General features: G+C 42.8%; 1 protein-coding gene across 11 annotated transcripts in view; it reads left to right on the top strand.

Moving 5' to 3' along the window:
* Positions 1-14,064, top strand: part of MICU3 (mitochondrial calcium uptake family member 3) — a 217,103-nt gene that overhangs the window by 56,943 nt on the left and 146,096 nt on the right. For all 11 annotated transcript variants that reach the window (XM_033944444.1, XM_033944437.1, XM_033944454.1 and 8 more), the window contains exon 4: positions 2,221-2,299. In XM_033944444.1, coding sequence (XP_033800335.1) covers positions 2,221-2,299 — 79 coding nt within the window. The remainder of the gene's footprint in view (positions 1-2,220; positions 2,300-14,064) is intronic.

Raw genomic sequence — 14,064 nt, 5'->3', positions numbered from 1 at the left:
GAACACATAGACAGACATAATTTAATGAGACAGTCGGCATAGGTTCAGCTGAAGGAGATCTTGCCTCACCAATTTGCTTGACTTCCTTGAAGGTGTGAATGAACATGTGGATAAAGGTGAACCGGTTGATAAAGTGTATCTAGATTTTCAGAAAGCTTTTGATAAAGTTCCTCTTCAGAGGCTCCTGAGAAAATTAAAGAGTCATGGGATAGGTGGCAAAGTTCAGTTGTGGATTAGGAATTGGTTATCAGATAGGAAACAGAGGGTAGGGTTAAATGGTCATTTTTCTCAATGAAGGAGAGTAAACAGTGGAGTGCTGCAGGGATCTGTACTGGGACTGGTGCTATTTAACTTATTTAAAATTATCTGGAAATTGGAACGACGAGTGAGGTGATTATATTTGCAGATGACACTAAATTGTTCAAAGTTGTTAAAACGCATGTGGATTGTGAAAAATTGCAGGTGGACTTTAGGAAATTGAAAGACTGGACATCCAAATGGCAGATGAAATTTAATGTGGACAAATGTGAAGTGATGCACATTGGGAAGAATAACCCAAATCACAGTTACTAGGATCTACCTTGGGGGGTTAGCGCCCAAGAAAAGGATCTGGGTGTCATTGTAGACAATACAGTAAAACCTTCCACCCAATGTGAAGCAGCAGCCAAAAAAGTAAACAGGATGCTAGGAATTATTAAACAAAGGGATGGTTAACAAGACTAAGAATGTTATAATGCCCCTATATTGCTCCATGGTGCAACCTCACCCGGAGTATTGCATTCAATTCTGGCCTCCTTATCTCAAGAAAGATATAGTGGCACTAGAAAATGTTCAAAGAAGAGCGACCAAGATGATAAAAGGGATGGAACGTCTCGTATGAGAAAAGACTAAAAAGTTTAGGGCTCTTCAGCTTGGAAAAGAGACAACTGAAGGGAGACATGATTGAAGTCTACAAAATCCTGAGTAGAGTAGAACGGATACAAATGGATCGATTTTTCACTCTGTCAAAAATTACAAAGCCTAGGGGACACTCGATGAAGTTATAGGGAAATACTTTTAAAACCAATAGGAGGAAATATTTTTTCACTCGGAGAATAGTTAAACTCTAAGGCTTAGAAGTGACTTTTTCAACTTATGTAAAAAAAATTTTCGCCCACATCACCTAGCAACTATTTCTTTGGCATTTGAAACTACCAACACCTCTTTTGGGTTCCTTGAAAAAGACCCTCGAAACATGGCCCATGTCGGGACTTACTAACACCTCTAAGTTAAGTAGGAATTGTTTTTCCTTTATTGCCACTGAAAAATACTTTTATTATTTAAGAAGCACTCTAATATTATTAGCATTATAGTCATACACAGTGATGGGACGGTGGGTTCGGCTATAGGAGCCACAGCTCTTGGTCGGATTACACATATCTGAGTGTATGTATAAATGCATTTACTTTATTTCATCTGAATTTCATCTAACCTCCCTTTTGGATATTTGCTCTGAGAAGTCTTGGTTCTAATGTTATATTGTCATTGAGTTTGACCTCTTAGCCCTGCATTCTTTTAGAGCGTTTTCCTCACCACCTACTATTTTTGACTTAGTCTGCCACTCCCATCAAGGACATCTGTAAAGAAGCCACCTGGTCCTCAATTCATACCTTCCCATCCCACTATTGTTTGGAGAATCATTCCAGATGGGATAGTCAGTTCAACCAAGCAGTTCTACAAAATTTATTTTCTATTTAGATGCCATCTTCCCTCCATCCTTTTTGGTTTCACCAGGTAGTTGTCAATAACCTCTTCTCAGAGGCATGATCCTGGCAGCTAGGGAACCCACATGTGAGAATATGTTGCCTGCTTGTCCTCTGACAAAGCATACTCACCTGTAGCAGATGTCACAACCTTCCCTCTTCCCCTAGTTGGCTTCTTAACTTTGTTACTGAACTGATGATTTCACGTCAGGGGGGGGAGGCATCAGCACTCATGTGGTATGAGTGGTCTTAAAGATTAAAAATGAAAGTACACTTTTTGACTGAGCGTGCTGGGTTCCATGATTGAAGTCGTCCACATCTGAGAATATCTGCCTGCTGCCCTTGGATAACACCTACTACAGGTGAGTAACTATGCTTTATGCAGTGACCCAGCAGTAAACAGCACACATTAACTGTATTTACACATGATAACAATTAGTAAATGACCCCCTTACTGATTTAAAACCTGTTTTAATAGGAATTTACTGAGATGCTTTTGGAAACACCTCCCGTTTGGAAAGGATCATCAAAACTTTTTCGTAACCTTAAAGACAAAGGTAAGGATTAATAAGTACTTCATCTTAATATCTGTATAATACTGCTTTTTGATTTTAACTTAAGCGGAACATCTTAATGAATTTCACATCTGAAGAATAATTATGTTAAGTTGTAAACTGATTATCATTAGTCTCTTTCTAGCTTAGAAAAATGATTACCAGTAAATTGCTAACTCATAGTTTTATGTTACTCTTTCTTGAGCACATGGGTTAGTTTTGATCATGATTATAGCTGCACTAGCTTTGACATATCAATATAATCTAAAAATGGAACAATTCTTTTGAAGTTTGTTGTATTAATTACATTTACATGTTTCAAGTTTCATTTTGTTCTCATAACAGAGAATTATCAACATAAAAGAAACTAGAATACCTGCTATTAAAGGATGCAGAATGGTTATCTTGGTAGAATGCATTTTAATTTCTTTGGCATGGTTAATATCTTTAAGATAGTTAATGGATTTCTTGTTTTTAACAAATGTGCACCATTTTCTTCATGTGTCTGTCAACCAGAGAATATAACTCAAGATAAATCACAGTAAGAAAAAGGAGGTATTAATGCCTCTGAATAAAACTTTGGTGAGACTCATTTAGAATATTGTGTACAATTCTGGAGATCGCACCTTCAAAAAGATATTAAAAGGATGGTGTTTGTACAGAGGAAGGCTACTGAAATGGTGCATGATCTTCGTGATAAGGTGTATGGGGACAGACTTAAAGATCTCAATATGTATACTTTAGAGGAAAGGCGAGAGAGGAGGAATATGACAGTCGTTTAAATACCTACGTGGCCAGCTTGCTCAGCAGTCTCTTTATTTTCTTGCTGGCTTAAGGTTATGGGTAGGGCTTCAGGGTGGGGGCTTCGGGGTGAGGTGGGTGTTTGCTATCGGGAGTGGGTGGGGTTTGGGGGGATTCTTTGGGGAGGAAAAATAGTTTGGTTGTATGTTTGGTGATCTCGACCTTGTTGTACTCTTGTGTTGTATTGTGTATTTGCTGATTATGCACCAATAATACATGATTTATACTAAATACCTACGTGGCATAAAAGCGCATGAGTCAAGTCTCTTTCATTTGAAAGGAAGCTCTGGAATGAGAGGGCATAGGATGAAGTTAAGAGGTGATAGGTTCAGGATTTAGTAACATCTTTAAAAATACTGGGTGACATCATTGATGATAAATTTTCTTATCATGAACACATAAGCAATACCGTCAAATTTTGTTTTTATAGGCTATGTATGATTCGCTCGATTTCTAAGTTTCTCAAGCCGAAATCACTAAATATATTAATCTACTCTTTAATTATTGCTAAACTTGATTACTGTAATTATTTATTAATAAATATCACACAAAAAGAAAAGAAGTGCTTTCAGATAATCCAGAATACGGCCGTTAAATTCATTCAGAATGGGAAAAATATGATCATGTCACTCCTTTTCTGATTAAATAACACTGGCTCCCAATTAACCACTGTATCACTTTTAAAATTTTACTGTTAGTATTTAAAACTCTTTCCACTAATGAACCGCAATTTATTAATAAATTTCTTATCCCTTATAGTGCATCGCGTTCGGTCCACTAATCAAAAGCTCATAGTAGTCCCCTCTTTGAAAGTTATCTGAACTCGATGACATGATATGTTTTCAGTGATGGCTCTGCAACTTTGGAACACTTTGCCTCAGCATGTAAGAGAGGAAAATGATCTTAGCCGTTTTAAAAGTAACTTAAAGAGTTTCCTTTTTAAAGATGCTTTTAATCTTTAAATTATGTTCAAATTCTATACTAATTTCCCTCCAGGTTTCTACTTTTCCCTCCCTAATGTTCTTTCCATATATGGTTCTTTTCTGTATTTTAAAGCATTGAATTATAGTTCTATCCCTCCTTACCTTATGTATTGATTAGTCTGTAAGTCTGTTGATCTAACCCAGTGGTCTCAAACTCAAACCCTTTGCAGGGCCACATTTTGGATTTGTAGGTACTTGGAGGGCCGCAGAAAAAATAGTTAATGTCTTATTAAAGAAATGACAATTTTGCATGCAGTAGAACTCTTTATAGTTTATAAATCTTTCCTTTTGGCCAAGTCTTAATAATAATATTGTCATTTATAGCTAAAGAGACACATGTTCAAGAAACTGTTTTATTTTACTTTTGTGATTATGATAAACATACCGAGGGCCTCAAAATAGTACCTGGCGGGCCGCGAGTTTGAGACCACTGGTCTAACCCATCATTTTTAAATTTTAAATGGTATGTCTAAATATGTTTATATTTTTTATTAATGTTGTAACTCGCTTAGTAAATTTAAATAAGCGATTCATTAAATTAAAATAAAACTTGAAACTTGAATTATCTAAGGAAATACTTTTTTACAGAAAGGATGATAGATGTGTGGAACAGTCTCTCAGAGGAAATGGTAGAAACAGAGACTTTCTCTGAATTCAACAAAGCGTGGGATAGGCACGTGGGATCTCTTATAGAGAGGAAGAGATAATGGTTACTGCGGATGGGCCATTTGGCCTTTATCTGCCATTATGTTTCTATGAACTGGTATGCGACTATATAATGGCATATGGCAGTAATTGTAAGAAGGAGTTTTAAATAGTCTGTTTTTCCACTTTTCCTGCAGCAATTTACATTTTTATTGAGAATTTGTATTCCAACTCCTTGTTAACATGCCAAGGTACTGAAAGCGTGCTTCCAAGTGCCTTAAGATTAGTTCTAAAATTGTTACAAGACAGTTCAAACAAAAATATTGTTTTATCCATGATAAGTGGTGATTATAGTGATTTAGCAGCACTAGGGTGTTTAGGGTGCTGTAGCTGATCTTTGAAGAGTTCAGCCCACATATTCAGAATGTTGGATTAAAGTATTTTTCTGTATTCTGTTTAAATATCTCTATTGGGCTTGAAAACTGCTAATCCCGGTGTTGAGTTTCAGACTAAAGCAAGTCTCCACAGTGTAGTAAAAACAATTCCCCAAACAAAGCTCATCTTTAGAAAAGGAGGAAGAAATGGCAAAGTCTGTTTTACCTGGTCATACACAAAAAGATGGTTCTGTTTTTTTTTTGCCAATTAAGTTATGCTGCATTAGCAGAAAGAAGGGAATCATATTTCAGTTCATGAAGCGTGGCTTGTTGTATAATCTATAGCATTTCATTTTTCAGAAGTTTTCTACTAGTCACATATTCTAAAGGTTTTGGATTAGATTTGGGAGCTTGTGTAGTTAGCCTTGCTGGAACGTGCACTATAATATAGTTTGCTGGTTAGTCTAATACGGATATTAGATCTGCCTTTAATGCAGGCTTCACTAATACAGTTGTGCTTATAAGTTTATATATCCCTGGCAGAATTTGTACAATGTCTGCCATTTATGGAAAATATGGGTGATCCTGCAAAACACTTCTTTAATTTAGGAATATTGGTCAAGTGTGCATGTTCTTTAGTAATCATAATAATAACTAGAGCTGTACATTGATTAATTGTATGGCATGCAATAGAAGAGAGCGGAAGCTTCCGGCCTTGCCTCCAGGTCCTCCAGGGTTGGGGAACCTGTTTGGGTCCGGGAAGTGATCAGGAAATACCGCCCTGTGCTAGTCCGAGGATATCTCGCAGCCTTTGTCTTGGGCTCAGAGAGAGCCAGTGTCAGCCCCAGTGTATGTGGGTTCACTCCAGAATTTGTTAAGCTCATGTGAAGAGCGAACCTGACAGACCTTGTTCACATGGCACAACTGATGGGCACGTCACAGACTATTTTGCTAGGGCCTTCTTTTGCGTAGGTCACTACTCAGGTTCCCAGCACCCCTGTCCTCGATCCAGACTGCCTTACCTGGCATGCTTATACTATGGATACAGCATCCACCCTGGATGACACTGATACCCTTTGCGGCACTGGGAGCCTTGATGTTATGGAGAGCTCCGATGTGGATGATGACCACTCTGTCTGCTGGCTGTTTAAATCAGCCTCTGTTCACCATTTGATGGCGGACACTGTAAAGTAACTAAAATTAAATTCTCAGCCCTCTAAGTCTCAGTGTACATTTCTCCCTCCAAAATACACGGGGGTTAAAGCCGGCCCGTGAATACGGAAAATTGCGATAACTTTTAGGGCAGACTCTGACCCACCCCTGCCTCCCTCCAGCGTTCCAGACCTCCCCAGACCTTACCTGGTGGTCTAGCGGTGACACGGAGCAGGAGCGATCTTCCTACGCTCCTGCCCTGTGCAGAGCCGTCATCAAAAATGGCTGCCATGAGTTCCCGTTGTAGTCTTGTGAGACCACGGGAACTCACGGCAGCCATTTTTGATGATGGCTCTGCACGGGGTAGGAGCGTAGGAAGATCGCTTCTACCCTGCGTCACTGCTAGATCACCAGGTAAGGTCTGGGGAGGTCCAGGATGCAGTGATTCAGCCATAAAAACTAAGGGGAGGTCCAGGGCCAAAAAAAAATCGCAAATAACTGAATCCGCGGGTATTAAAACTGCAGATTCGGAGGGAGAAGTGTACAATCATGAGTCATTCTAATACTCTGATGTCCATTTTTCTTGCACATCTGGATCTCATGGCACTGGTTACTAAGCAGTGGGAGACTCCAGAGAGTTCTTTTCGATAGACTAAGCTTTATTATATGGCGCTGGAATTTCAGCTTTTGGGCAGCTGAAGATAGATTTTGCAGTGGCTCAGTTGACCAAACACACTGCCCTCCCAAGTGAATGAGGAGTTATGCTGAAAGACTTTCAGGACCACAGAGTGGATATGGTCCTGAAGAAGCTTTTTGAAGCAGCTTCCTCGGGTATTAAAGCCACAGCTGCTGCCTCCTTTGTGATACGTGCCTGTCACACAAGATTGCACCGGGATCCTTCAGTGAAAGAAGACACCTGCCCCCAGCTGGTGTTTGAGGAGGTGGATTATGTGACAGATGCCTTATATGACCTTAGGGTTTTGGGCAAGGTTTCAGTTAATGCTGTATCAGCTCGTAGAACGCTCTGGATTCGCCATTGGACTGGAGATGTGGCCTCAAGGCGACTCTCAGCAGACTCCCTTTTAAGGTTCAAATGCAGGGCTTATGACCAATGTGGCTAATCGCCATCTTAAGTCCCTCCTGAAAAACAAGCCTTGATGTGCCCTGGGAGGAGATTAAAGCAATTTTTGTCCCTGATGCAAGTTTCGCCAAACTTAACCAGAGATATTCCCATAGCTTTAGATAACGCTATAGCAACCCCAGACACCAGCAGGCTTCGAGTTCTCATACTGGCCCCACCTTCAAGAAGTCCCAATAATGCCAGAGCCATGGCCTTGCTTTCTCGCATTAGAAGCTGGTTGTTGTTGTTCTCCAGGAGTGGGAACAGACCTCAGACCAATGGGTGCTGGACATTGTATGGGAGGGACACAAGATAGCCTTCTTTTGCCTCCCTCCAGATTTGCTTTTGGACTCTCCTGTGGGACGGCTGGAGAAGGCTTTAAAGATTGAGTCAGCACCACAGCGTCTTTTGGACATTCGAGACGTAGAGCCAGTATCCCAGGGTACAGAGGGAAGAGCCTAAGGCCCTGATTGGTCCATTTGCCTAAGGCCCTGATGGTGCATCACATGCATCACATGATACACTGAAGAGGGGAAGGCCTACCATTTGGGGTGGGGGAATGTTTGGGGGAGCATCCTGTGGGCGCAGGTGGGGGTGCAGGAGGAAATGGGCACAGGTAGGGGTCAGTGTCCAGTACTGGTTCATTGGAGGGGATATCGGGGAGGGCTGTCATCGGCAGAGGGACTTTTTTCTTTTTTTTAATGGGGCAGACATTATGCATGTGTAAAACACATACAGCATCTGTGCCCATTTAAAAAAATAAAAAAGATTTCTGCCTCAAACTGCTTAGTGGCAGGAGGCTTCCTCTGCCTCTCAGCTATTCAGGCTTCCCCTGCTGGCTCTGCGCATGTGTGAAAGTCGCTCTCACAGCGATCAATCTGACAGAAGAGACGGGGATTACGATGAGCCTCCGCATGAATCATTTGCATGCAAAATTTTTAGTGCATCAATAGCTCTTTTAGAATCAGTCAAAAATCAGATCAGAGTGAACCTACACGGTCTTACCGATCCTGTTTAGTGCATCTAGCTCATAATCTTCTAGTTTTTTCCATGCTTATTTCCAGAATCTGGCCTTCTAAAAACATCACTCTACCTCTCCGTCTGCACCACTTTCTCCCTGCAAATCTTCCTGTGCTCCTACCCTCTCCCTCTATCCATCCCTGTGATCGGGTATCTCTCTCCCTTCCTCCCTCCCTCCCTCCCTCCCCATGATCAGGTATCTCTCGTCCTCCCTCCCCATGATTGGGTATCTGCTCCCCTCCCCCATGGTCAGGTATCTCTCTCTCTTCCCTCCCCCCTATGGTTGGGTATTTCTGTACTTCCTTCCTTCTTCCCTCTCCTATAGTCAGGCATCTATCTCCCTCCTTCCTCCCTCCCTCTCTGCATGGGCAGGTATCTTTCTCTCTCCTCCCCACTGTGGTCGGGCATCTCTTCCCCCTCTGTAATCAAGCATTTCTCTGTCTCCCCCCCTGTGGTTGGGCATCTCTCTCTCTTTTTCCTCCCTCTCCCCTCCCTGTGGTCAGGCATTTCTCTCCCCCCTTTCCTCCCTCCTTCCCTCTCTCCCTGGTCAGGCATCTCTCTCTCTTCCTTTCCTCCCTCCTTCTCTCTACCACTGTTCAGGTCTCTCTCTTTCTTTCCTCCCTCCCTCCCTTCCCAGCCCCGTGGTCAGATCAGCTTTTTCTCTTTATCTTCCCTCCCTTCCCCCTCCCTCATGGTCAGGTCAGGTCTCTGTCTTTCCTCCTGTGGTTGGGCCTCTCTCACCTCCTTCCCTCCCGCTAACTTTTCATAACCTGCTGGCAGTGCTAGCAATTAAAATAGAGCACTGCTACACCAGAACAGCTAATTTAACTTCCTATTCCATTTTAGCATGGATTGAAGAGATGGCGAGACTGGAGCCTGCTATCCTTCTGGCATTGTTCTGCTTTAATTGCTAGCACTGCTGGCAGGCTATGAAAGGTTAAAGGAAGTGAGGGGGGATATAGTGGACACAGTGGCATCAGGTAGTGGGCAGCCACAGGAGGAGGCAAGTGACAGCAAGGCTGTTCTTCTGGGAGGACAGCAAAAGCAAGTGCGGCTCTCTGGGGAGTGGCAGTGGCGACAGGGCAGCTCTCCAGGAAGGACAGTGGTGGCAAGGGCGGCTCTCCAGGTTGGGGTCAGAGGTAACAAGGGCAGCTCTTGGAAATGGGGGCAGCTTCAACAATGGCAGAAGCAGCTCTCAATGTGGCTCTAAGCCAGCGTTCCACCAACATCGTCTTCTGCCTGACTTTTCTTCCGGTGGAGCACACCGGAAGTGATATCAGTCAGATGATGAATGCCACAATTGGGAAGGAAGGTAATCCCGTTAAATTAATTTTTTAACAACATTAAAAAAATTGTTAATTGCGTTATTAACACGTTAATTGTTCAGCCCTATTAATAACTGAACTCGCACAGATTGCTTGATGAAAAGTTTACATACCCTTGAATGTTTGGACTGATAATATACATTCAAATTGACACACACAGGTTTAGATACCAATGAAGGGTAGGTGTCTTGTCTGATTGTAATTACTGTCTATGTATAAATTGTCAATGAATTTCTTAGCTTTTGAGAAACCCTTATACATTTCATCCAATGCTGCACTGACTTTGCTGGTTTCTGAAACATGGGGAAAGCAAAAGAACTATCAAAGGATCTTTGAGCAAAAGTAGCTCAACTTTATAAATCAGGAGGAGGATATAAAAAGATATCCAAAGATTTGAAAATGACAGTCAGTATTATTCAAACTCAGATTAAGAAGTGGAATGTTATGGGTTCTGCTAATATACTTCTAGTCATTCTGAGTGAATGTCTGCTCCTCCCTTGACCGGCACTACTCCGTAATTGTCATCTCCCTGGATCTCTCCTCTGCCTTCAACATTGTTGATCTCATTCTCCTCTTAACTTGTCTTTATTCCCTTGGAATCCGAGGCACTGTATATTTTTGGTTCACTAACTATCTTTCAAACCATACATTTCAGCTCTTTCATAATGACTCCCTTTCACCAGTCCTCTTACTTCTGTCTGATGTCCCTCAGGGCTCTATCTTAGCACATACTCTTTTCAATGCCTTTCTCTCCCCACTTGTCACTCTGATTCATGACCACGATTGTGTTTCTTTCAATTATGCCGATGACATTTCAAATTTTGCACTGTCTCTGATCATACCTCTACCCAGCCCGCTATTAACACTTGTCTCTCAGCTGTCTCTCCCTAGCTTAAACAAAACCACCTTGTTCTTAATGCTGCCAAATGTGAGGCTATCATCTTTCCTACTCCCCACTCTCTTCTTCCACCATGTCCTATGCTAGATGAACACACTCTGTCATTTTGTGACACTATCAAAATTTTCATTGTAATTCTTGACTTTGCTTTGTCATTCAAGCCATAGGTAGTTGCTGTAATCTGCTCTTTTCTCACCCTTCACCACATTCACCCCATTTCTTCCTTTCTTGATCGCTCTCTTTTACATACTTTTCTCTCCATTATCATCTTACCTATTGATTACTACAACTCTCTTTATGCTGGTTGTCCTCTTTACAGTAAAGGTTCTCCACATAGCCCATTGCTTTGTTCCTGTTACTCCCTTACTTCAATCAAAACACTGGCTCCTTGTCTCTGCTCGTGTTAAATTTAAACTTCTTCAAGTCTCATTATCCTGCTTGTCCCTTCCTACCTGCTTCTTGACTACAACCATGTTTCTCCAAAAATAAGACAGGGTCTTATATTAATTTGTGTTCAAAAAAATGCACTAGAGCTTATTTTAGGGGAATGTCTTATTTTTTCATGTACAACAATCATCTCTCCCTTCCTCTCCTCCAACCCAATTCTTCCTCTTTCCTTTCTCCCCCCCATGTGCAGTATCTTTCCTCGCCTCTCAACCATCTCCTTGTGCAGCAGCTCCTGAGGCAAAAACAGCAGCAGTGCTCTGAATGGGCTGCTTCGCAGCCTACCCCATCGGGGCTGGGCTTTCCCTCTGTAGAATCTTTCTATCCCTCTCTCCCATCCTTCTGTGCAGCCTTCCCTGATGAGGCCTTCCCTCTGCCATGTAACTGAGGAGGTTCCAAGGGAGTGGACGTTTCAGTCAGAGTCCGTCCAACTGGCAGACCAGAGATCCTGAAGATTGAACTGTTTGATGAATCTTTGAGGCAGAAAATCCTTTCCCTTCACTTCAGCTGAATGAGCTGACAGGCAGGCACTGTGGATACTGTAAGTAAAGCACCATTACTTCCTATGGGAGATTGGGGGGAGGGGAGAGGGGTGTTCTGAAAATAGTTTTAGTGCTTTCTGGGGTTAGGGGTCAGGTTGTAAATCCCCAAATCGCTAATTTTTTAGTTTCTATAGTCTTCACGAGGCGTTTTAAGCACATATTTTCTGGCAGCAGCTATCCTTGGATTTTTAGCAATCAATTTTTAAACTTATTTTTTCTGTCTCGCAAACCCTCAATTTAACTGGAAATTGTTAGAGATAGACTCTTCCACCAATATACAGATGTGAATTCATGTGTGGATTGCACCAGATTACCAGCGGAGGAGCATCTGTGTACTGTGTGATATGGCACGTGAGGGAAGGGGGCAGGAGCTTCGGGCCATGCCTCCTCAGGGTCCTTCAGGGCTGGGGAGCCAGTTTGGGTCTAGGAAATGGGCAGAAAATATCGCCCAGTGCTAGTTTTTGGCAGTGACGCGAAGCACAGGTGTACTGAGTCAAGCGACCACTTGCAGACCTTGTCTTGTTCTCGCAAGGAGCCCTTTTCAGCCCCGATCTGTGGATTTAACCCAGAATTTGTTCAGCTTATATGGAGAGGGTATCTTAACATACCTGACCCATTTGGGGCAGCTGATGGGCGCTGCACCAACTTGTGGAGGTTCCTGTTCAGGCCCCCAGTGCCCCTGTCCTGATGGATCCGGATGGTCTTAACTGGCCTGCTGATACCATGGATACTGCATCTACCTTGGATGGCCTTGATACCGTTTGTGGTACGGTTACCAGCTGGTCTCAGAACCCTGATATGGGTGATGACCCTTTTGTTCACCAGCTGTTTAAGTCAGTCTCTGTCCACCATTTTATAGCGGATGCAATAAAGGAACTGAACTTGAAGGCTTAGCTCTCCACATTCCAATGTACCGTCATGAGTTGTTCTATTACTCTTGACGTCCTTTTTTCTGTCACATCCAGATCTTACAGCTCTGGTTACTGAGCAGTGGGAGATGCCAGAAAGTTCCTTTAGGCTGACTAAGACCATGGCTAAGCTTTATCCTATGGTGCCGGATTTTCAGGAGCTATTTGAGCAGCTGAAGGTGGATTTGGCAGTGGCTCGGGTGACTAAGTGCACTGCCCTCCCTAGTAAAGGAAGAGTTTTGCTGAAAGATTCTCAGGATCGTAGGGTGAATCTATTCTTGAAGAAGCTTTTTGAAGTGGCTTCTTCGGGTATTAAGGTGGCAACAGCTGCCTCCTTTGCGATGCATGCTTGTCACACGAAGTTGAGCAGAGATCCTTCAGCGGAGGATGGTGCCTCCCCTCAGCTGGTGCTGGAGGGGGTAGATTATGTGTCAGATACCTTGTATGACATTATTTGGGTGCTAGGCAAAGTTTCGGCTTATGCTGTTTTAGCTTGCAGACACTCTGGATCTGCCACTAGGCTAAAGATTCGGCCTCCAAGGCAACTGTCAGCAGGCTTCCCTTTAAGGATCAAATGCTTTTTGGCAAGGGATTAGATGATCGTGTGGTGGTCTGCTGTCCTAAGTCCCTCCTGGACAACAAGCTATGATGTGCTCCTGGAGGAAGTCACATCAATTTTCATCCCTCACGTAGGTTTCACCAAAATTCTTCTGGCCAGAGATATTCCCAAAACTACAGACCATGCTATAACAACCCCAGACACCAAAAGACTTCAGGTTCTCGCTTCAGCACCTCCTCTAAGAAGTCACAATGATGCCAAGGGACTTATCCACACCTCTCCTCATTGGAGGCTGATTGTTGGAGTTCCTATAGGAGTGGGAACAGATCTCCTTAGACCAGTTGCTGCTGGACATCATACAAGAAGGACACAAGATAGACTTCTTTGCCTCCCTCTGGATTTGTTTCTGGACTCCCTGATGGTTGAGGCGACTCTGCAGTGTCTCTTGGACATTCAAGCTGTAGAACCAATTCTCGAAAGCGAATCGTGCTCAGGCAGATACTCCTTATACTTCATTGTGCTAAAGAAAGGTTCAGAAGACTGGAGACCCATCCTGCATCTCAAGTCAGTCAATGCCTTTCTGCGGATTCCGCACTTTTGCATGGAAACTGTGCATTCAGTCATAGCGGCGGTGTCTCCAGGAATATTCCTGGCTTTTCTGCATATTCCTATCTTCCTAAAGTACCTGAGATTCCTATCTTCCTGAAGTACCTAAGATTTCATGTTCTTCAGCAGCATTTCCAGTTCATGGCCTTGCCCTTTGGCTTGGTGATGGCTCGCCACACCTTCACCAAAGTGAATGTGGTGGTGGAGCATTCCTCCGCAGAAAGAGGGTTCTACATCCATATCTGGACGATTGGTTGATCAGAGCACCTTCCAGTCTGGAATGTGAGCATGCTTTGAAGACTATAGTGTCTCTCCTACTGCATTTAGGCTGGATTGTCAATTTCAATTTCAAAAAGAATCAGCTAATCCCTTCTTGGATATAAACATTCAA

The sequence above is a fragment of the Geotrypetes seraphini genome, chromosome 1 (assembly GCF_902459505.1).
Source record: "Geotrypetes seraphini chromosome 1, aGeoSer1.1, whole genome shotgun sequence".
Taxonomy (NCBI): Eukaryota; Metazoa; Chordata; class Amphibia; order Gymnophiona; family Dermophiidae; genus Geotrypetes; species Geotrypetes seraphini.
Note: the sequence above shows the minus strand (reverse complement) of the source record. Positions and strands in the feature narration are given on the sequence as shown.